Source organism: Orycteropus afer, unplaced genomic scaffold, assembly GCF_000298275.1.
Source record: "Orycteropus afer afer isolate SDZICR_OR568_19922 unplaced genomic scaffold, OryAfe1.0 scaffold00035, whole genome shotgun sequence".
In the NCBI taxonomy this organism is placed as follows: Eukaryota; Metazoa; Chordata; class Mammalia; order Tubulidentata; family Orycteropodidae; genus Orycteropus; species Orycteropus afer.
The window spans coordinates 14,380,284-14,406,161 of NW_006921622.1; the positions used below are offsets into that span (position 1 = coordinate 14,380,284).

The window sequence follows — 25,878 nt, forward strand, 5'->3', positions numbered from 1 at the left end:
AGGAGATCCTGCATAGAGAGGGAGAACAATGTGGAACAAAACTCAAAATCATTTGGAGGCAAAAAAAAAAAAGAAGGTGGGGACCAGGTTTGCTGGTCCAATAGAGCCTGGTGAAACCACTGACACTATGGCCCCTAGCTGCCCTTCAGGTCTGGAATTGAACCCACACCTGTGGTTTCCAGCCAAACAAAGTACAGGCATGTGAGTTAAACATTTACCTCAAGTAGACACACACCCTGGAGAGAACAATCATGGGAGAAGGAAGGGCTGCTTATGCACAGGGAGATAGCTCAGGGTGCAGAAGAGTATGAAGGGATGGACACTGGGAGGAGGTAACTATGGGAAGGAAGTGGGAGGGGAGCTGCTGCATTGTAAATTTTGGTCAATGACATGAGACAAAGTATATGTGAACTGCTGTATGAAAAGTGAATTTACTCTGTAAATCTTCACCCAAATCCTAATTAAAAAAAAAAAAAAAAGAATAGTAACAACTCTTCAGAGTCTATAGATCCAAAAAGCTCTTAAAAAAAAAAAAGAAGAAGAAGAAGAGTATAAGGAAAGAGAGGTGCCCCACTGAATTCTTCATTTAGAATTGGAATTGCAAACAGCCTATTAAATAAAACTTGGAACAATCTGGGATCTTGATTTTATATGCAATTCCTAAGACTAAACAATCCTAAAATAATCATTCAGTTTCGTTTCACATTACCATATCCTATGATACTTAAACTCTCTTAACTCGCTGCTGTTGAGTCTATTTGACTGATAGCGACCCCTCCTTGGGTTTCCAAGGCAGATTACCACCCCCCCAAAATCTGCAGAACAAATAAAATGCTGAGATTAAAATTCTTCTCTACCATTTTCACCTTTATCAGGCTGACCTGCTAATTTAACGCTTATGAGAAAAGCAAAAGTAACTGCGTCTCTGTCAGTACAGTAAAATACACGATGACCATGCTACTGGTGGCATATGGGAGATGAAGGATGGTATATATGGCAAGGGAATTAATTTTAGTTCATATCCTTCTAGATTATTGGAACTCTTTTTTCAACAAGTGTTTTGGTTACCTCTGTGCTGCTCTAACAGAAAATACCACAAATGGGATAGCTTTAACAAACAGGAGTTTATTTCCTTACAGTTTGGAGGCTTTAAGTCAGAGTTCAAAGTACCAGGCTCTAGGAGCTGGGTGAAAGCCCCTCAGCCTTGGAATTCAGCTCTGCCTCCTGCTCCTGGCCCACTGAAACTGGAGGTTTCTCTCCACTCAGACAGCTGCTGGCTGCTGAGGCTGACAGAGCCAAGGTTGACAAGTAAAAAGGCAAAGTCCCAATGCTACCAAACAACACAGCAGGCCACTAATTCAAGTCCATTGAAAGTCCCAAAATTGGCAGAGTGTGGCAGGCTGCTGAACAACTACTCGGCTACACGCAGGGTTCAAGCGTGCCACAAACTAGAGACCATTCCCAAAGCTGCTTCTTATATATGGGAAGCAGACCACATTCCTAAAGCAGCTACTCAGATGCTTGTGGTAGATCCCACCATGGAGTTGACTGCCAGTCTCATCATGGTGAATAACTAACATCAGCTGCCCAGCTACTCAACCAGGCCCAGTCAAGTTGACACACAACCATAACTACCACAAGAAGAAGCATGGACTATTTTTTAAATGACTAAAAAACAGATTTTTTAAAAAAGAACAAAGCTACTAAAACTAACTTGGAAAATATGAAGGAAGCCTCCAAAATTTTCACCCTTCCCTTACTCCAGGTAGGACCATCTTGACTCTCTTGACAAATGAATATCTACTTTTAAATAGAAAATTATACTGATTAGAGAACATATAAAATGATTAAAAGTGTGCCTAGTAAATCTAGAGAAAAACTTTAGTAATTACACTTTTAAAATTACATCTCAGGGATGCATTACTCAAATAAGCAAGGTAAGCACATGCTTAGGGCATCAACGAAAAGGTGGCATCAGTTATTCGAAGCAAAGACCCACAGATATCAAGCAGACAGGACCCAAGGAAAAGTGAGCACTGCAGTGCAAGGGTACTGGTAGGACACTAAATGAAACTGATACCATTTTATAAATTTTGGATATGATAACAATTATATTTTTATTTCAGACTGATCAGTTATAACCTCACATTCAGTTGTCTCTTGTTGACCATATAAGAATGTGCCAGCAGCATTAGAATCACATGACTCAGCACTAATAATCATGACTTGTGATGTATCTGGTCCTGCACAAAGTGAACCAAAACATATTTTCAGATTGAGCACATCCTTGTATTGGCATCATGCTCTTTGTGATTACTCTCACCCTAATAGGGTATCAGCAGTAGTCCAATGAACTATGAAGATGCAGCATCAAAGGGCAGAAAATGAGTGTGTAAAGTTTTTAAGTATTATCTCAAGACAAAAAATACTTGTGGAGATCTGTGAAGGGCCCACCCACAAACATCGCACAACAAATGAATGAATTTCTGACTGCTTTGTAAGTACTATTTATTTTGAAATAGACCTGAAGAACAAAATTACATGTTCCAAATCATCTTTTTTATTTACTAATTTTCAAATATAAATTAATGCACTAACATCCAAAGTCTAATGGAAATTTTATTTCCTTTCGTTTATTCAAATTTGTTTGCTACGGTAGAACCAAATTTAAAATGTGACATAGTTTTATATTCAGGTAAAATGAAACGGCAACAACTAAGTAGAGAGCAAAAATGAAAACTCACAGAAGATAAAAAGGATCTATGAATACCTAATGAAATTCCAAAATTAACTTCCTTTTTAAAATGTAATGAATCATAAGTGACTTCTTCCATTGATGCTTGGATTTAATGGGGGCAAATCATTGTACTAGGACTGCTAATACTGAAATTACTAATAGCAATACAAACGTAACAGAATTTGCTTCAAATTCTGAATCCATTCCTTCATATAGTGGAAAAATTTATAATAGCGTAGAAAGTAAAACTACTTTAGAATCTGAAATTGTCACATCTGCAGACCACCTTGCTTTGTGGAATAATTTTACTTCTAATGATGTAAATTATTGGATCAAAAGAGGACCAAGTGATTGTCAACATCACAGTGGACCATTTGAAAATCCGTGTTGAAAATTTCTGGATGGTAAACAAACAAGGTTCTGTAGTCAGAATGTATCTTTAGGATGCAAAACTAATGGTGATAATTTTAAGAGAGAGTGGGTACTGTATTTCCATTAGTTGACTGTGTATATCATTTTGTTTGCAAACTATTCAGTCATAAATCATTTAATTCTCGATTTGCTACTGATGGACTTAGCGATTGGTGCAACTCAAATATGTTTGATAAACCTGAGAACAGTTCAATTCATAGAGGCTGAATGTTGTCATATTTAAACTGAAAAGACATGGTTTTAGCTTAACTTGTGAACTGGAAACACAAATTAATGAAGAACATCAGTACTGGAAAGCTGTTTTGCAATGTGTTGTTATAGTCATTATAACAATTGCTGAATGTGGACTATCTTTCTGAAGAAGAAATTAAATGTCTGAGTTCCTACAAAATGGAAATTTCTGAAGTTTATTTGAACTTGTTGCTCAGTTTGATCCATTTTTAGCAGATCTCATCTCAAAATATGGTAACACAAAAAAGGACAACCCATTGTGTATGTCTGAAACAATGTGTGAAGAATTAATAAACTGAAAGTGATAAAGTTTGATCAACTATTTTCAGTGAAATGAGTATAGCTTGATATTTTTGTTTGTCCATAGATTCCACCCCTGATTTTCTCGTACAGCTAAGTACTGTTTTAAGATACATATTTTCAACAGAAAACTTCTCAAGAAATTTATCACATTTGCTAGCTTACAAAGTCACAGAGGTGAAGAAATTGCCTATCAGGTACTTCACTATTTATTATATGAAGGTTGCAAAATAATTTTTCTAAGCACAGAGGCCAATCCTATGATAGTGCTGCCAATATGTTAGGGCATTATAAAGGCTTGCAATAGAAAATTTTAGAATGTAGTTCTACATAGAAATAGGTTGTATTTACTGTTCAGTTACTCTACACAATTTTTTTGCCAGCTCTGCTTACATCTACTTCATAGTGATACTGCCTCAGAAACCCAAGGAGGGGTCTCTATGAGTTGGGTCCGACTTGACGGCACATAACAACAACAACTCATTGACGGGAGTTCTCAAAACATATTTAGGCAATGATCAAGTATTAAAAATGACTTTCTAAAACACATTGGGAACTGAATGCTACAGCAACAAATGTAATCCTGGAATTGTACATACAGACTCTAGATGCCTTAGAAAACATTACTGAAGACCAGCTACAAAAGGAGATACCAAAAGAGAAGCTAAAAACATCACCAACAAAATGTAAACACTAGAGTATGTGTTTATATTGGTTATGTAGGATAGCATTTTGCAGCATTTTCTTCAACAAGGTAAGCTCTCCAAGATTCAGAAGTAAATTTAAAGACATGTGCAGATCTCTACCAGTTATTAACAGAGTACTTACATAATTTAAGATTTTGAAAATACGACAAAACAAATACTGCTAAACACTGATTATCAAGCAGTTTACACTCACAGAAGCATTAGCTAGAAACAAGTAAGTGATGGCAAAAGTATCATGTGCCAGAGATCAATTTTGCTTAAACATATACTACACCATCATTGATGCTATTGAATCTTGCATGGAAAGATGGGTGAAGTGTATGAAGTTCTTTCAAACAGATTTTCCTTCTTAAACAATGTGGATATACCTGAAAGACTGCATGAAGGCACCCAAGAAATTAGTATATATAGGTTTATCCCAATGACTTAAATACAAACCTTTAGGGAGAAGTACAACAATTTCATTCTTACATAAGAACTAAGTTTGCAGACTCCAGAAAGACAGATTTTACTCAAATAGGCATGTATGATTCCATAACAGAAGATAAAATACAATGTATATGTCCCAGTGTTGAAACTGCTTTATGCATATTCCTAACTTTAATAATCACAAACTGCTCAACAGAATGTTCATTTTTGTCCACAAAGAAACTTAAATACCTCAGCGTACAACAGTGATTCAAGAAAGATACAAATCGTTAAAGAATTTGTAACAGCAAAGAATAGAAAGAAATGTTTTTAACATGTTAAATGACAGATCTATCTAAAAATAAAATGGTAATTTGCTACAATTGTTTTCTGATCACTAAAATTTTTTATATCGTTTTCATTTGTTCATCTGTAATAATAGCACTTATTACAAAGCAAGCATCAAAACTGAAGTATAAGACATTTAAAGCAAAACTGGTGAAAGCCAATTTTTTGTTGTGAGAGATCAACAGAATTTACATTGCCTGTTGAAACAACTAAGTTCACTGACTCATTTTCTTTGTTGTAGAATATGTGGAGTATTCATTTTGAAGAAAATGTGGTATATAGTAAAAATCTCAGTAGCCCACATTCACTAAAAATTTTATAATACAGTTCATCCCATTCTGCTAAAATGGCATAGGCCACTTTTACATTCAATCACTAATATTATAAAAACCAAACTCACTCTGTCAAGTCAGATCCCACTCATATCAACCCCTCCTTGGGATTCCGAGGCGGTATCACTATGGAAGTAGATTGTCCAATCTTCCTTCCAAGGACTGGCTGGTGAGTTTGAACCACCAGCCTTCTGGTTAGTAGTCAAATGCTTTAGACACTATGCTACCAGAGCTCCTGCTAATATCACCGTCACCTTCTAAGAGAAGGTGACAGTGGATAGCTAAGACACCCCCCCACTCACGCACACACACATACATAACTCATATACACCATTTTAATGCCTGAGTAAGCACGGGAGGGGGCACCACAGATTATCAGTGTTTAAGGCCTTCACTTGTTTTAATCTGGCCCCACCCATGGTGTGCCAAATAGAGCCCCAGGCTAAAGTGCAGAGATGCGAGTTAGGACAGCAGTTCTAACGCTAACTAGCAGTGTGGCTTATGGTAAGCCACCTACATCCTCATTTGTACTTGATGGCAGTATAGCTCTATAATTTAGAGCTAGGTTTTAGTCTCGGACCTGCCCAAGTGTAAATACTACTGTCATCATTTTTGTTCCTATTACACCAGACAAGCTGTTTAATTTTGCTGTGCTTAACATAGAACAGGGCACTAAGAAGGCTCAAAATCACCTGCCCAAAACTTAGACATGTCTAAGAATCTCCAAGGTTATCAGAACTGGTTAACTTAAGAGTTTAATTTTTGAGTCCATTGGGCAAATTTCCTAACAAAATACCTTTGGAATATCAGTCAAGAATGCCCATATCTATTTCTCCTATCATTATCCTGTTCAAGGAAGTATTTTCTTCAGTCAGCATCATTGTTTAGGTGACTTGACAGGTAGTGGCTTCTTCATTCATGTACAGATATTCATTTGATAGAGTAACAAATCATCTCTTTTTTTTTTAATGAAACAGGATTTTTTTATTTTATTTTATAATAACACCTAAAAATTATAAACCAGTCTAAAATATTTATAAAATACTATCAAAATAACTAAAATGAATATACCAAAACTCATTAATTTAGAAAAACATTTGTTTAAAAAATGAGGCTGTCAAGTATGGAAGTGAGTACTATTACCAGCATTAGCTTAATAAACATAAGGACTTATTCTTAATTCAACTTTATGTTTTTCAATATCCATGCCATCCATAAATTATTAGTTATATTATTAGGTATCTGTCCTTAGACAAGTTCAGCTTTTAACCAAATTAAACTTTCTACACTAGCTCTTAATGATGAGCTGAGAACCTCCAGAAAAATTTTGTCCATATATCACAAAAAATGCATGCATCACAAATCCTGCTGGCGCACAGGTAAGCAAACAGAAACTTCAATGGCCTTTTCCTCAGGTAAATAATTTTTATAGTAGCTGCAAAAATGTCCATACTTATGCTTTTTAAGAAATGAATATTCAACTTCACAAGGATACACACATCTTTAAAATCATACATTTTGAATAACAGGTTTTAGACCACGTAAGTACTTTTGAAGGCCTTTTAAATAAAATTTTAGCTCTAGAATCTGCATTTAAGAGAATTATTACTACATACAGTTGTTTAAATCCCTGGGGAAAAAAATTCACTTTGTGCTTTAAAATAGCTTTAAAAATAACACAGATTTTCATTTTTATGAACGATGAAACCAAAACCAAATGTGCTGCTGTTGAGTCAAATCTGATTCAGAGTGACCCTACAGGACAGAGGTGAACTGCTCCATAAGGTTTCCAAGGCTGTAAATCTTTACAGAAGTAGACTTCTGTAAAGTCTTCTTCCCATAGAGTGACTGTGGGTTCAAACTGCCAACCTTTTTTTTTTTTTGGTTAACAGTGAAGAACTTTAACCCCTATGCCACTAGTGCTCCTTCCTAATCAATTATACAGTACATTCAAATGTGAATGAAGGCTAGGTTTTTGTTTTTGTTATTTTTTTAAAGAATACACTTTTATTGTCTTACAATTCTGGAGTATAGAAGTCAAAATTCAAGGCTTCAGCAGGCCATACCCTGCTCTAGGGGAAGATCCCCACATGTCCTCCAGTTTCTGATAGCACTAGGCGTTTCCTGGCATTTCGTGGCTTATACATGAACCTGTCTCAAGTATTCCCCTATGTGTCTGTTCTCTGCCTTCATAAGATACCTCTGAGAACAGATTAAGACCCACTATAGTATGACATGGCCTTTTGTTAACCAACTGATAATATCTTCAAAAACAAATGTCCAAATAAGATCACATTACAGGTAAAGGGGTTAGGACTTCAGCATATCATTTTGGAGGACACAATTCAATCCAAAATAGCCTCAAATATTTTTGTATTCTCTAAAATTTTATATGCACTTTATTGTACTACCTAATGGATAAAATGGCTGTAGTTTGACTCCTAAATTTGTCATCTATTAGCTAGATAATCTTGGGTAAACCCCTTCATTTCTCAGAGCTTTAATTTTCTCAAAATGCTAATGTCTGTCATCCAGGGAAATTTACATAAAATAGTGATTAAAATAAGGCTAAATGTACTTATCCAATTCTTTTTTTTTTTTTTTTTTTTAATTGTGATTTGGGTGAAAATTTACAGAGCAAATCCACTTTCTAGGCAGCAGTTCATATACACTTTGTCTCATGACATTAACTACAATTTAAACGTTAGGTTTTAAAGCAAGGTTTTATCATTGAGGGCATTTTTAATTTCTTATGATTAAAGTAATTCAATGGTTATGTCTGCTATTCTACCACTACGCTGAATTACAAGGGTAAGAACTCTGCAACTACCTCTACGTGCTTAGAAAATTATTGTGTATAATTGCACATTCCTTGTTGAGGCACTTCCCCTGCCCTGCCCAACAAAGTCAAGTATTTAAGGATAATCTTTTATCAGTAATAGGCAATCAACAACAACAACAAAAATAATAAGGACCTGAAGTCACAATAGATAAAGCGCTCTGGCCCCTAACAAAAATTAGCAGTTTGAACCTACCAATGGCTCCACAGAATAAAAGACCTGGTGATCTGCTCCCATAAAGATTGTTGTTGTTGTTATGTGCCATTGAGTCAGTCCTGACTCATAGCGACCCCTCCTTGGGTTTCTGAGGCAGTATCACTACAGAAGATTGGCCCAACCTTCCTTCTGAGGAGTGGTTGGTGGGTTTGAACTGCCAGCCTTCTGGTTAGTAGTCAAGTGCCTTTGGCACTACACCACCAGAACTCCTTCCCATAAAGGACTTCCTACAACCTAGGAAATCCAACGAGGTAGTTTTACTCTGTCATATAATATGAGCGAGAAGTGATTTGACAGCACATAACAGCAGAAAGTAAAATCAACATGCCTTGAAAACAAAGGGTAAATCTCCATGGATTTCAATTAATTATATTTTATGTCAGTAAATAAGCCAAATCATTATAGTGACATTTTTGTAAATATTTATAGATTAGCCCTTTTGTTGACTAATTTCAAACTAATGCCTTACAAACGAAAAACATAACTTCATTTCCACTCCCAGCATAAAAATTCCATACGTTCCTTGTTTAACTTGGATTTATCTATAAATGATAATAATTTTTAAAACCCAGCTATTCACAAAAAAAAATTAAAAAAAGAAAAGAAAGAACTTTTGTGACCATTGCCACTTCCTAGATCTAATTGTTAGCTATCAATATGTAAGGAAGGGTTTGCTCATTCTATGTATTCTACTGAATTACAAAATCAACTGGAAGAAAAAAGTACTTTTTTGATGAAATTTATACTTTTTAATCATCTTTTTACTTTCAGGAATAACTGGCTTAAAAAGGAGTCAAAAGTTCCATTCACTTTATGCTCTTTCTAAAACTCAGAAAAGCATGTTAGACTAAATGCTAAAGTTTTCTACAATTTAATTTTATTTCCTAAGACCTCAACATTTTTTTCCATTAGCTGTAAATTCAATTTATGGTAAGCATTATTTCTAATGGGCTGAATTATACTGTTAATAAAATCATTGAGTAAATTAATTTACAAATGTAATATTTATTAGAAAATTAGGAGATGGCTTTCATAAAATGTTTATCATCATATTTTTAAAAAGGTCATAGCTACACTTAAGTTCATAGCAGTGGAAGTCACAGTAGCAAAAAGGTGGAGGAATGGATAAACAAATGTGGTATGTACATACAATGGAACACTATGCAGCCCATAAAAGAAATGAAGTACTACAGAATATATAAACTCCAAACACATTATGCTGCACTGAGTGAAGAAAGTCCATCATAAAAGGAAAGTGTGTGACCTCACTTATAGAAAATGACAAGAATAGATAAATATATATGTACCAATGGTTATTAGTGGTTACCAGGGGCAGGGAGGGAGAGGGAGAGAGAGAACCATTCTTTGGAAAGTAGTGAATTTATATCTATGGTGATGGAAAAACTGGCATCGATTAAGGGTAATGGTTACACAACTTGACTAACGTAACTAATATCACTAAACAACCAAAAATAAAACCAAACTCATTGCCGTCAGGTTGGACCCGACTCATAGAGACCCCTCCTTGGGTTTCTGAGGCTATATTACTACAGAAGTAGATTGCCCTATCTTCCTTCCAAAGAGTGGCTGGTGGGGTTGAACCGCCAACCTTCTGGTTAGCAGTCAAACGCCTTAGGCACTGTGCCACCAGAGATCACTAAGCAGTACAGCACAAAAAGAGTAAAACAGCAAATGTTGTAGTATATATAATTTTATAACAATAGTAACCAAAAAAAAGAACACAAAAAGAGGCTGCAGTTGCTACTACTACTTAGGTACAACCAAACATGGCACTACTCTTCTTTATCTGAGGCTTAGGACTCAGATAAAGTTTTATAGGACTGTCCAGTCAACTGAACTAACACTGTTTTCAGTGTTTCTGTTTTAGACCCACACACACACACACACAATTTGGTTAGTACTGCCTGGGGTCTTAAAAGCCTGCAAGCAGCCTTCTAAGATAGAACAATTGATCTCTATTCACCTGGAGCAGCAGAGGAAGGAGACCCAGGAACTGGACTGCAGGTCTACCTACATACCTCTATAAATTACTGCCTCCTTTGCCAGGAGACCATAAGAAGAACTGGATGGTAGCAGTCACAATTACTGAACATTTTGATCAAGGATGCAATAGATGAGTCCTGATCAAAAGGGAAGTGGTGGAGTGGAATGTGGAACAGAATTTCAAATTTCTTAGAGAATCTAGAATTCCTGGACCCATTGAGGCTAGAGGAACTCTGAATCTATTGCCTTGAGAAATTTTGTGAAACTTTAATGAAACTATCCCTGAAGACATCTTCAAACTAAACAACAGTTTAGCTAAACTAGTAAAGAATATTTGCCTTGAGTATTCAGCTCTTTTAAAGAATTATCTGTATGAAATCAAACTGACAACAATAATTCTAATGCATAGATGAGTAGTTTATGGGGCAATGAGTCTAAATCAATGTGGTTAAATAATATGAGGAGATTAGCAAGAATGGTTACACAATGAGAAGAATTCAACAAGTGTCATTGAATTGTATGTGTAGAAACTGAATGGGAATATGATCTGCTGTGTATATTTTCACCAAAAGTTTAAAAAAAAAAAAGTTCTAATGCCTGGTTTATGCACTTGCATTCTCACTTTTGGCTTTTGGGTAAAGGACAACCTAAAGTTTAAAAAAAAAAGATTCTAATGCCTGGTTTATGCACTTGCATTCTCACTTTTGGCTTTTGGGTAAAGGACAACCTAAAGTTTAAAAAAAAAAGATTCTAATGCCTGGTTTATGCACTTGCATTCTCACTTTTGGCTTTTGGGTAAAGGACAACCTAGAATGGAACATTGTGGCAGCAAACTCTTTAGGAATTTCATCCTAAGTGGCAACATTAAAAGAATTCACGGTGTAATCAATAAAACATTTGCATGTCATTTAATTGCAAAAAATTATTATTTTTTTTTCTCCTTGGGTGAAATATAGAGAATTCCTTACTCTCCTAAATGAACCAGAGATTGTTTCCTAAAACCTTTTCTTGACTCAATCCACCTTCATTTCAAAGGAATTTTTATTAGCATCCATGACTATAATACAACTCTTATATTGGAATAAAGCTTACCACTTGGAGAATGTCTTCATCTTTAGGCATAACACTAAGTTCCAATGTAGTATCACTGAAATTGAACACATACACACTACTTTAGGAGAGAGGGAAGTATATAAGAAAGACACAAAAGAAAGAGAGTCAATTCAGAAGCATTTTTAAAGTTCAGCTTAGTTTTCAGTTTTCTTAAATCTTTATTTTCCAGATCCAAATCATTAGGATAAAAAGAAGTCATTTCCAGACACATAAACTAGTCACGTACAAAAAAGGGCACATAGGCATGCACCTTGATATATTTTTATGCTATTCATAATCAGTCAAATCTTTATGTTTCTAATTTAGAACATAAAGTATGTAACTTACATTAAATAGTCCTGGAAGAAAACTCATAACAATATTAAGGATTTTTATCACATATTCTGCTTATCAAGTTAAAAATTCATTAGCATAAAAATAATCAAAGAGCCCTCAATGTAACATTTAAAATTATATTAAAATCCTAATTTCAAAATATTCCCTCTTGATCTCTGAAGAAAAAGAAATCAGAATTCACTATCATAACTACTGAAATGACTCCTTATTTGAAAAAAAGACTATATAGCATCTCAACTATTTGCTTTCTTCTTTAGGGCTTAATTTTAGAACTTTATAGTTCTAAAAAGTCTTGTTTTATTTTTATGTTGTTAATTTCCTGTTAAAAATGACAGATAAATATTTTCTATGATTAAAAAAGTTGAAAGGGGTAAATTATACTGAACCCTGAGATCTGGAATTAGATTACATTTAGACTTGGCAAAGCTAGTGCTACTATCTCCATCAAGTACTTTAATACCTAATCTAACTTTATCAGATTTTTCCCCAATATGATCAAGACATTATGAAACAATTGAACAAATAAATAACAAAAAACAGAAAACAAAATCTAGTAATTTACTGGTGTCTCTTTTTGACAGATTTGAACCCTTATTTTTAGGTTCCTAGATACTGAGAGAATCACAAATCAATAAGAACCACAGGTTCAAATAAATTTAACTAGTCAAATATGTAGCTACTTATTTTTCAATATTTAAAGTTAGTAGATAATACATATGATGCTTAGATAAATTCTTCTGCAAGGATCCATTTTTACATTAATATACTGCAGAATCTCAATGGCTTTGTGCTGCATTATACATTTGCTACCAACTGCAGATAAAGGAACACAGTTTTTTAAATAAGAGAATGAAAAACAGTACTTAATTTTCAAATTGCTTTAATGTTTGAAAAATTAAGCCTGTCATTCTGAATAGTTATTATTCTGAATGATGAACAATACCAGTAACAAAAAATTAATGCAGATTTTGAGGAAAATAAAGATTAAATTATGGTTACCTGGAAAAGTAATATTTTTAAAGAAGAAATGCTAACAAATATACTAAAACTCCTGAAATTATTGGCTGGGAAAACACATGGGTATATTTATGATGAGCTAATTTATTTTGAGGAAATAAATGGATTTTAAGCTAACCACTAGAGAGGTTTTAACTTCCCCACCAATCCCCAAGTTTCCTCGATATTTTAAGTTCAAATAGGTACCACTGTCAAGAGCATCTAGAATGTAATATTGTGGGGAAGATTTAAAATTTGTTTAAGAATCTCATTAAATATTACAACAGTAAAAAGAATACTCAAATATCAATAAATCATGATTATGTCACTTTATTATAAAAAAATGACAATGAACTAGAGCATTAATGTAAATGATTAAGATTACAGCATGAACTGCTTTAGACATTGTTAGAGAAGCTTCGTAAGAATCTTCAAAACATAAAGAGCTTCAATATAATTACAGACGGTAGGTGTGGCTAATATAAACCAATAGATAATCTAAAAGTTAGCATATCTGAATCTTGGGAGGGCTTAACAGTAGAGTGATGATCTGGAAATCAGACCCCAGATTTTAGGGTCAGTCTTGACAGAAATTCAATATAATATCTCTTTTAATTTACTTGTAATTTTTTAAAAATTTCTTGGTGTGTGATACAGAGTAGGACTAAGTTATCTTTGAGGTTCTGTAGACACTCTATAAATATTTATTTACCTTTAAAGCCCAACATTTATCCTTCTATAAAGTGTAGGCAGACAAGTGGATTAAAAGGAAATTCCTCAGTGTCTTGGTTAAAGCAAATGAACAAATTTGAGCCAAGAAGAATATTCAAAAGATACTTAAAGATAACATATCTTTAAGAAGTGAAGTCCTGATATAACCTACAAAATGGATAACCCTTGAACACATTTGTTGGGTGAAACAATCACTAAAGGACAAATGTTGTATAATCTCATTTACATGAAATAATAATAATAGGCAAATGCATAGGATCAAAATTTATTAGTGGTTACCAGGGGCAGGAGGGAGGGGGAAAGGGAAAGTGACTGATTAGGAGGCAGTGAGTTTCTGTTTATGGTGATGGGAAAGTTGGCAACAATTATAGGTGATGGTCACACAACATGATTAATGTAATTGATATCACTATACTCGGAAGGAAGGTTGGGCAATCCTACTTCCGTAGTGATACTGCCTCGGAAACCCAAGGAGGGGTCGCTATGAGTCGGGGACGACTCGACGGCAAACAACAACAACCACAACAATACTGTATACCTCAAAAATGTTGAATTGGCAAATATGTGCTCTCTCTCTATATATGCATATATATATTTGTATATATTTACAACAAGGAAAAAAGATAACATATCTTAGTAAGAGGTTTTAAAATATACTATGAATGCATTTAATTATAAATATATACATAAAGAAAGTATATATTCATTCTATTGTTCAACTTAAAAAGGGGAAATCTAAAATAAAATCTAAAATGTATGGCACTCAGACTTTGAAGGATTTGAAAATCTGATAAATCCTTCAAAGCAAAGCCACCAACTAAGCTATCCTCAAGTAGTCTGAATCTTGTCAACTCTCAAGATGTGTTAACCACGTTTTCATATCACACTGGTTCCTTACAAAAATACTATATTGTATTAAATCTTCTGGCTCTATTGATTTATAAAATTCATCTTTGGCCAAAATTACATTTCAAGAATCTTACCTGTTCTGAATTAAAGCAATTACTTGAGAATAAGTCTTTCCAATGACACTTTCTCCATTGACTTTTATAATTCGGTCACCTTCAAAGAGGAGTAGAAAAAAAAAATGAAGAAAATCATTTTGAATACTTTTGAAATATTTCTTGAGTAATATACTTATTTTTAATATATACTTGCTAATTATTTTTCACAAGTACTTTAAAAAAATAAATATAAGCCTTAATATATCCAGCTTCTTAATGAAATACAGCCAAGCTCTAGATGAGCGTTTCAGTCATTTACCAATTTAGAACTGTCAAAAGCTGTAGTTATCAGATGACCACAGTGAAATTGTTGATGCACCTATCCACTGTTTTCTGAGTGTACATCCACTAAGTTATTTCTCCATTTATCCTATCTTCACTGATAAACCTGCTGCCATGAGTAGATTCCAACTCATAACGATCCAAAGGGTTTCCAAGGCTGTAATCTTTACAGAAGCAAACTGCCATATCTTTATTTCATGGAGGAGCTGGAGGATTTGAACTACCGACTTTTTGGTTAGCAGCTAAGCACTTTACCCCGGTACCACCTAAGGTCTTTTCCTTACTGATGGAGAACAGTGTTCAACAGGCTTAAATGACTAATTGTTTTTATTTCCTCAGTGTCCTCTGAGTCCAGCTGATTGCCTTGTAGTATACTCTCAATCTGTTTAGATTATTGGTTAGTGCCGTACTATACAACTTAAATATAAGTATGCATGCTTTTAACATTATACATATTAAGTTATGCTTTATTTGAATGAAGAAAAGGACACTTGAATTACTCAGAAAAAGTCACAGGGATACAAAAGAAAACACTGACAAAGGACAAGGGAAGAGAGGAAAATAGAAAAAAAAAATTACTTTTTCTGTATCGATTAACAGCATCTCTACTTCATCTTCTGAACCATGTGCAGCTTAGGAAATGATGAATGCATTCTATGTAATGGAATCCCGTATGTACATTGATATACATATTATATATATTAATGTTATATAAACTAAGTTTACTTTAAAAAAAAAAAGGATCGCTGGTGGCATAGTGCGTAAAGCACTTGACTGCTAACTAGAAGGCTGGCGGTTCAAACCCATCAATCACTCCTCAGAAGGAAGGTTGGGCAATCTACTTCCATAGTGATACCGCCTCGGAAACCCAAGGAGGGGTTACTATGAGTCAGCTCTGACTTGATGCCAATAAGAAGGTATGATAAAAAATTATTAATTAAGGTAAGTAATAAATGAACAGTGCATTTTAATAAATTTCAGCCTAATACTCACTACTTATAATATTTATACTTGAAAATACAATGCCTTATTCAAAAAGCCATAAAAAATAGTGTTTCCTACTAATTTCCATTTTTAATTGTTTCACATTTAAAAATAAGACCAAAGAGTAACCACTTTAGAATATGTATTAATTTACATTAATTCTCTCCTTAATAGTTATAACTACTTCACTTTTATTAAAATCACAAAATATTTTAGAACAAAAAGCCACTATTTCTAGCAAATCTGACCACTTCCACTGATACCTAAAAATGACTCTGTTTGCATTGTATGGGAGACTTAAACTACTCTGCGGTGCAAATTAATTACTCCACCTCTGGTAGATATGGCACTTCTAGAACTTGGAGATTCAGTAAGACTATTTCAATTACATCAATAAATATCTTCATCATTTTGCTCTTCTGTGATCTCTTGTCAAAATTAAATGTATGAAAATAGCTTTTTTAAAAGGACCTTCTAATGACAGAAAAACAATTCTAAGAATCCATTATCTTTGTGATAACTTTAAGTGCCCAGAATTTATCAATTTATACTAAATTATTTCTATTCAAACCCATCTATATTTGTATCAAAAACGTATGAGTAAGTGGTTCTCTAAAATAGTAATTCTAGATGAGAAGAATAATGAAGAAACATATGGAAGGGTAGAAAAGAAGAAATATGGAACATTAAATGTAGAAGAAGGAAGAAATAATGTGAAAAAGAAATTAGGAAGTGTTGGTATTTAAAGAAGAGTATCATTACCTGTGCATAATCCAGCTTCAAAAGCAGGTCCTCCTTCTTTAACTTGTTTAACAAATATGGTATCCATGGGTTCCAAGTGGTTTCTTTGTTTTCCTAGGAGAGAGAAAAAGCCCAGTGTGATGTTATTTTGCAATACTTTATTAAAATACTAAAATATACAATATAATTTAAACGATGAAGCAAAAATTTATGACATTTTAAACCCATATCCTAAATTTTAATGCTAAAATTATAATTCAGATGCTTTCATTAATTCAAATATTTATTTTGCTTCTTTCATTGCAATACGACAATCATAGCAGTAGTAATTGTTTCTATTTGTTGGGTACATTTTGTTTGTCGGGTACTATGCTAAATATTTTACATACCTCAGAACTTGTTTCTATAGCAAATACATACTACTATCGCCATTGCATAAAAAAGGAAACTGAGATTCAGAGAGATTAAATAAGTTTTCCAGGATCACACAGTCATTAAGTGCCAAAACTGATTCCAAAGGTAGTGCTCACTCTACTGCTTTTTTAAAATTGACACTGTGCTAAGCACTAAAATATAAGAGAATAAGACACACAGTCTTACCCTTCAGGGGCTCTGGTAGGAGAGAGACATAAGAACAAAGAATCACAGTATAGTATAAAAAACAATCAGAGACAAATTCAAAATATACTTATGGACAATGAGGAGAGCATATAATGCATGTAAATATGTAAGTCGGCATCTCCTATTGTGGTCCGAGGACCATCTGAATTAACATCTAATACTATGAGTTGGAATCGACTTGGCAGTGAATTTAATTTTGGTTTTTGGTGCTTACTAAAAAATGAAATGTTCTAAGGTCCAACTCAGAACTCTTGCTGTTTCAAAATGTTTCCCAGGTGATCCTCACACACACCAGAATTTGAGAACAGATAACAGTTTCAGTAAAACAAATCAAGTGAGGACTCTCAGATGAAAGGACATTTAAGCTAGTAATAAGCACCATGATAAGTACCATGGGGGAAAAAGGTAGACAGTGGTTCTCAAATGTGGCCCTCAGACCAGCAGAAGCAATATCATCTGGGAATATTAGAAACGCTAATCTGTGGGCCCCATCCAAGACCTAATGAATCGGAAAATCAGAGGTGTTTGTGATCTACACACAAGACTCTTAAAGAAGTAATAAGGATTGGGAAAATAAGGCATATACATGTATAAATATAACAAAACAATGCAATAACTGCTGTGGAGTTGGATCCGACTCATAGAGACCCCTCCTTGGGTTTCTGAGGCAGTATCACTACAGAAGTAGATTGCCCAACCTTCCTTCTGAGGAGTGGCTGGTGGGTTTGAACTGCCAGTCTTCTGATTAGCAGTCAAATGCCTTAGGTACCACACCACCAGAGCTCCTGTAACTATAATAATACTTATTAAATAGCATTACTGGGCAGAAAATGAATGAGTGTCATATATAAAGAGTTCATAATTATTGCTATATAAATCACTTTTGTCACAGTAGATTCACAAAGATGGCTCAAAAGAAGTTTTGACAAAGGAAAGTATGTAGCTCTCCCTACATTCTCAGCTTTTTTACTCTGAAAGTAACCCTCTAAAGCAATGAATGGGAGCTCTGGTGACATAGTTCCTAAGGCATTTGACTGCTAACCAGAAGGCCTGGCAGTTCAAATCCAGCAGCCACTCCTCGGAAGGTAGGTTAGACAATCTACTTCCATAGTGATACCGCCTTGGAAACCCAAGAAAGGATCACTATAAGTTGGATTCGACTTGACGGCAGTGAGTCTAGTTTGGTTTAAAGCAATGAATGGCTAACCCAACTCCTTAAAAATCAGTAGGGTATAGTAAAATATCTTATGCTTTAGAAGCCAGGATACACGGGTTCAAATCCTTGTTTTGTCACTTGATAGTCTAGTTAACAATTAAGTAAACTTGAGAAATTATTACTTTCCTCTATTATACAGAGATAATTATTCTACATTTTTACATTCTTGAAGGGTTTCTATGAAGACTAAATGAGAGATACTATGTGAAAGCACTTAGTACAGCATGTGACTAGAGTAATTCCTCAATAAATGTGTATTTCCACTCTTCCTTGGATACTGCTCAGATGAGGGCCAGTAGCACTTATTTATGTTTCCAAGAATTATAAACCTGACAATTAATAAAAGCACTCCTGGAAAATATCTGTTGTTAGTTGCCATCAAGTTGATTCCAATACATGGTAATCCACGTGTGCAAAATATCTATTATCAAGTTTTCACAAGTATAGACATGTTCCCAAAGAAACTTAACTAGAAAGACTGTCTATGTTCAAATGACATGAAAATATTGTAAACTGTTAGGTAGTTTTGGTTAGGTATGACTGACAGCCATGACTGCTCTCTCCATGAGGCTTAGAAAGAAGAACGTTTGTTAAATCTCTACCATATAGAAGAATGTCCTAATTCTTCAGAGGTGTTTGCTGAAGTATTTAGGGATTAATTATAATGATATCTGCAACTTTCAAATGGTTCAAAGGGAAAAAATAAACCAAGATACGTGCACACTCAGGCACGCATGTGAATAGGTAGGTAAAGTAAACAGAAAACTGTTAAGTTTCATCTAGATGGACAGTATACAGGTGTTCAATGTAATTTGAAAATTATCGTAAAATGTTTTGGGGAAATTTCTACATATGCCAGGCTTTATTTTTCTTCATAAACCTCATCACTTTCAAAAATTACATTTTTATTTGCTTGCATGTTTGTCACTAAAATTAAGAGCAGGTATTCTGTCATGTTTGCTGATATCCACAGGACTTAGAACAATACCTGACATAGAGCAAGGATTCAATAATAAATTATTCAATAAATGAACATCTTTATTATTTAGTTTAATTCTCACAACCAGCTTTCAAGACAAGCATTACAACACTTGTATTGCCATTTTGCTGAAGAGAAAATACACACTAAATAACAAAAGGCAGAGGAGGGATTTGAACTTAGGTCTGAATTCAAAAAAGACATTCTATTCTGCTGCAAAAATAATTGAACTACTTATCTGTTTGTTTGTTTTTTAAGGAGCTCTGGTGGCATAGTGCCTGAGGTATTTGACTGCTAACCAAAAGGCTGGCAATTCAACCAAGCACTCCTCAGAAGGAAGACCTGGCAATCTACTTCCATAGAGATACCACCTCAGAAACCCAAGGAGGGGTCTCTATGAGTCAGATTCAACTCAATGGCAGTGAGCTTTTTTTTTTTGAGTATTTCATTGTGTGAATGTACCATAGTTCATCCATTCATCTGTTGATGGGTGCTTAGGTTGTTTACATCTTTTTGCTATTGTGAATAATGTTGTAATGAACATAGGAACAGATACATCTATTCGTGTCATGGCTCTTATTTCTCTAGGATATATACCTAGTAATGGAATTGCTGGATCATATGGTATTTCTATTTCCAACTTCTTAAGGAAGTGCCATACTGCTTTCCACAATGGTTGCACCATTTTATAGTCCACCAGCCGTGTGTAAGGGATCTGCTCTCTCTACACCCTCACCCGTATTTGTTGTTTTCTTTTACTTTTTTTAAACTTTGCTATTAATGCTGGTGTGATATCTCATTGTTTTGATTTATATCTGTCTAATGGCTAATGAAGGAGCTCCAGTGGCACAGTGGTTAAGGTATTTGCTGCTGACCAAAAGAATAGCGGTTTGAACCCATCAGCCACTCTGCTAGAGAAAGACGAGGCAGTCTGCTTCTGTAAAGATTTAGTCTTGGAAACTCTATGCGGGCAGTTCTACTCTGTTCTAGAGAGTCAGTATGAGTTGGAATCAACTTGATTGCACTGGGGTTTTGGTTAATGGCTAATGATCTTGAGCATTCCTTCATGTGTTTGTTAGCCGCCTGAATGTCTTCTTTAACCAAGTGTCTGTTCATGTCCTCTGCCGATTTTTTAATTGGATTGTTTGTCTTTTGGTTGCTGAAGTGTTTTAAGTTTTCTACAAATTTTAGAGATTAGGTCCTTGTCTGATATGTCATTGCCAAAACATTTTTCTAGTCTGTAGTTTCTCTTTTCACGCTTACAGGAAGGTATTTCAATGTGCATAAATGCTTAGTTTTTAGGAGGTCCCAGTTGTCTAGTTTGTCTTCTGCTATTTGTGCATTTTTAGCTATGTTTGACAGTGTATGTATGCCATATATTAGGGCCACTAAGGTTGCCTCTATCTTTTCTTTGATGATTTTTATGGTTTAGATTTTTCTGCAAATGCCTATCCAGTTTTGCCAGCACCATTTCTTAAAGAGATTATCTCTTCCTCATTTAAAGAGTTTTGGCCCTCACTCAAAGACCAACTGTCCATAGGTGGATGGATTTACTTCTGGGTTCTCAATTCTGTTCCAGTGGTCTATGTGTCTGTTCTCGAACGAATACCAGGCTGTTTTGTCTACTGTGGCTGTACAGTAGGTTTTGAAATCAGGGAGTGTGAGGCCCCTAGTTTATTCTTCTTTAGTAGTGCTTTTCTTACTCAAGGTCTTTTTCCTTGAGTAAGTTGGTAATCAGCTTTTCTATCTCTTAAAAAAAGCATGATGGAATCTGGATCAGGATTACATTATATCTCTAGATTGCTTTGGATAGTATTGTCATTTTTACAATGTTAAGTCTTCCATGACATGCACATGGTATATTCTTCCATTCATGCAGGTCTCTTTTGATTTCTTGTAATATTTTGTGGTTTTCTTTGTATATGTCTTTTATGTCTCTGGCTAGATTTATTCCTAAGTACTTCTTCTTTTGGGTAATTATTGTAAATGATACTATTGTCCTGATTTCCTTTTCAGAGTTCTCTTTGTTAGTGTAGAGGAATCCAAGTGATTTTCTTATGTTGATCTCATACCCTGTCACTTTGCTGAATCCTGCTATTAGGTTCAGTAGCTTTCTTGTTAAGCCTCTAGGATTTTCTAGTTGTCCTTTATTCTTGCATATTTCTCAGTGTCTTCCTTTGCTTTAGTCATATTGTATTAACTTTCTCCCTATTGTGTACTGCCTTTCCCTTCAGCAGAATTAACTCCTGCCTACTATCTACTCAGTGAGTCTCCCCCCCCCTTCCCCTCACCCTCCTGGTAACCATCAAAGAATGGTTCTTTCTGTGTATAAACTTTTCTTGACTTTTTATAACAGTGATCTCATGCAATATTATCCTTTTGTGTTTGACTTATTTCATTCAGTATAATATCCTCCAGATTCATCCACATTGTGAAGATGTTTTGTGGATTCATCATCATTCTTTATCACTGCATAGTACTCCACTGTATGTATGTATCATAGTTTATCTATTCACCCAGTGATGGACACTTAAGTGTTTCCATCATTTTGCTGTTGTGAATAATGCTGCAATAAGCATAAGGGTGCATATGTCCATTTGTGTCACAGGTGTTATTTCTCTAGGATATATACCTAGGAGTGCGATTGCTGGATCATATGGTATTTCTATTTCTAGCTTTTTAAGGAAGTAACCTACTGTTTTCCACAGTGGTTATACCATTTTGAAGTCCCACCAGCAGTGTATAAGAGTTCCAGTCGCACTACAGCCTCACTAGCTTTGTTGTTCTTTTCATTTTTTTTAATCAGTGTCATTGCCAGGTGAGATGGTATCTCATTGTAGTTTTGATTTTCACCTTTCTAACAACTAATGAAAGGGGCTCTGGTGGCTCAGTGCCTAAGATATTTGACTACTAACCAGAAGGTTGGCAGTTTAAACCCATCAGCCACTCCATGGAAGGAAGATGAGGCAATCTACTTCCAAAAAGATTTACTACCTTGGAAACACAATAAGGATTGCTATGGGTGAGAACTGACTCCATGCCAGGGCAATGGCTAGTTAATGACTGCAATGCATCTTTTTATGTGTTTTTAGTCACCTGAATCTCTTCTTTGGTAAAGTATGTGTTCTCATCCTTTGTCCATTTTTTTACTGGGTTGCCTTTTTGTTGCTGAGGTGTTGATCTAAGTGCTCTTAGACAAATTATTTTTCTGTGTACCAGTTCACTCATCTGAAAAATGGGGACAATCATAATTATACCTTATTAGCACAATTGCTGTGAGGATTATAAGAGATAAGCCATTAAAGTGCTTACGATATCTAGTACAAGTAGTTGTCTAATAAATGTTAGTAATTATTATGACAGTGTGATTATAAGCCTTCCAAAGGTTTATATAAAGATCAACAATGATCTACACTAGGAGATAATAGTGCTTTGTCGCACTGCAAGTGCTAAATAGATACTGGCTGAAACAATATTCATACAAATCTGTCAAATGATAGGGAAGACAGGAATACAGGCCAAAGAAAACAACAGTTGTTGTTGTTAGGTGCCGTTGAGTCATGTCTGACGTATAGCGACCCTATGCACAGAACAAAACACCACCTGGTCCTGCACCAGCTCCATGATCCATGCTGTACTTGAGCCCATCATCGCAGCCACTGTGTCAATCCATCTTGTTGAAGGCCTTCCCCTCTTTCATCATCCCTCCACCTTACCAAGCATGACATCCTTCTCCAGGGAATGGGCCCTTCTGGCAACACAACCAAAGTAGGTGACACGAAGTCTGGCCATTCTTGCTTCCAAGGGGCATTCTGGCTGCACTTCTTCCTGGACAGATCTGTTAGTTCTTTTAGCAGTCCAAGGTATAGTATCTAAAACCAAAGAGCTAGATCTGTAGGCCTGCAGGCACATATCATCAAGATATTGTCATTGTTTTTGTTGTTGTTGTTTATTAGGTGCCATGGAGTCAGCTCCAACTCATAGTGATCCTACGTACAACAGAATGAAACAATGCTTGGTCTTGTGCTAGCCTCATAATCCTTTCTATACCTGAGCCCATCGTTGCAGTCACTGTGCCAATCCATCCCATTGAGGGCTTTCCCCTTTTGTGTTGACCCTCCACTTCACCATGCATGGTATCCTTCTCCAGGGAATGGTCCCTTCAACAACATGACCAAAGTAAGTGAGACAAAGTCTGGCCATTTTGACTTCCAAGGAGCATTCTGGCTGCACTTCTTCCAGGACAGATTTGTTAGTTCTTCTGACAGTCCATGGTACTTTCAGGATTCTTTGTCAACACTGCAACTCAAAAGCATCAACTCTTCTGCGGTCTTCCTTACTCACTGTCTAGCTTTCACAACCATATGAGGTAACTGAAAATACCATGGCTTGTGTTAGGTGCACCCTAGTCTTCAAGGAGATATCTTTGCTCTTCAGAGCTTGAAAGAGGTCTTTTGCAGCAGATTTGTCCAATGCAATATGTCCTCTGATGTCTTGACTGCTGCTTCCATTGCTATTGTTTGTGGAACCAAGTAACAAAAAAGCTTTGACAACTTCAATCTTTTCTTCATTTATCATGATGCTGCTTGTTAGTCCAGTTGTGAGGATTTTCATTTTAATATATTGAGATGTATTCCATACTGCGGGCTGCAGTCTTTAATCTTCGTCAGTAAGTACTTCAAGTCATCCTCACTTTCAGCAAGCAAAGTTGTGTCATCTGCATATTGCAGGTTATAATGAGTCTTCCTCCAATCCTGATGCCATGTTCTTCTTGATATAGTCCAGCTTCTCAGATTATTTGCTCAGCATACAGACTGAATAAAAATGATGAAAGGATACAACCTGACACACTCCCTTCCTGATTTTAAACCATGCAGTATCCCCTTGTTGTGTTTGAACAATAGCCTCCTGGTCTATGTACAGGTTCCTCATGAGCACAATTACATGTTCTGAAATTCCCATTCTTCTCAATGTTGTCCAAAATTTGTTATGATCCACACAATCAAATACTTTTGCATAGTCAATAAAACACAAATAAACATCTTTCTGATATTATTTGCATTCAGCCAGGAACCATCTAACATTAGCAATGATATCCCTTGTTCCACATCCTGTTCTGAATCCAGCTTGTATTTCTGGAAGTTCTCTGTCAATAAACTGCTGCAACTGTTTTTGAATTATCTCCAGCAAGATTTTACTTGTGTGTGGTATTAATTACATTATTCAATAATTTCCACATTCTGTGGGATCACTTTTCTTTGGAATGGGTACAAATATGGATTTTTCCCAGTCAAGCTGGCCAGGTAGCTGTCTTCCAAATCTCCTGGCATAGCCAACCGAGTGTCCCCAGTACAGCATCCACTTGCTGAAACACATCAGTGGGTATTCCGTCAATTCCTGGAGCCTTGTACTTCACCATTTCCTTCAGTGCAGCTTCAATTTCTTCCTTCAATACCATTGGTTCTTGATCATACGCCACCTACTGAAATGGATAAACATCAACCAATTATCTTTGGTACAGTGACTCTGTGTATTCTTTGCATCTTCTTTTGATGTTTCCTACAACATTCAATATCTTGCCCATAGAATCTTTCAATATTACAACTCGAGGCTTGAATTTTTTCTTCAGTTCTTTCAGCTTGAGAAATGTCAACCATGTTCTTCCCTGTTGGTTTGCTAACTCCAGGTCTTTGCACATTTCATTATAATAATTGATTTTGTCTGCTTGAGCTGCTCTTTGAAATCTTCTGTTGAGCTCTTTTATCTTGTCACTTCTTCCATTTGCTTCAGCTACTCTCCATTCAAGGGCAAGTTTCAGAGTCTCTTCTGACATCCATTTTGGTCTGTTCTTCCTTTCTTGTCTTTTTAATGACTTCTTGCTTTCTTCATGATGTTCTTAATGTCTCATCCAACAATTCCTCTGGTTTTCAGTCATTGGTGTTAAATGCATCAAATCTATTCTTTAGATGGTCTCTCAATTCAGGAGGGATATAATCAAGGTCATATTTTGGCTCTCTTAATTGTCTTCAGCTTCAACTTGAACTTGCATATGACCAAAGCTCCTGGCTTTGTCTTGGCTGAAGATATTGAGCTTCTCCACTATTTCTTTCCACAGATGTAGTTGATCTGACTCCTGTGTACTCCATCTGATAAAGTCCATGTGTATAGCTGCCATTTATGTTGTTGAAAAAAGGTATTTGCGAGAGTTCTGGTAAGATGGTGGACTAGGCAGAAAGACTGCACAGACCCTCTTCAACAAAGAAAAGGGAAACCAATTAACACAGACACAGAAGATAATCCTGGACCCCTGAGCCTTGAA

General features: G+C 35.4%; 1 protein-coding gene across 1 annotated transcript in view; it reads right to left on the reverse strand.

Moving 5' to 3' along the window:
* Positions 1-25,878, reverse strand: part of ARHGAP21 (Rho GTPase activating protein 21) — a 251,330-nt gene that overhangs the window by 59,229 nt on the left and 166,223 nt on the right. The window contains exons 4-6 of the mRNA XM_042780337.1: positions 16,765-16,857; positions 14,716-14,794; positions 11,648-11,702 (exon numbers count right to left, since the gene is read on the reverse strand). Of these exons, the coding sequence (XP_042636271.1) occupies positions 11,648-11,702; positions 14,716-14,794; positions 16,765-16,857 (227 nt within the window). The remainder of the gene's footprint in view (positions 1-11,647; positions 11,703-14,715; positions 14,795-16,764; positions 16,858-25,878) is intronic.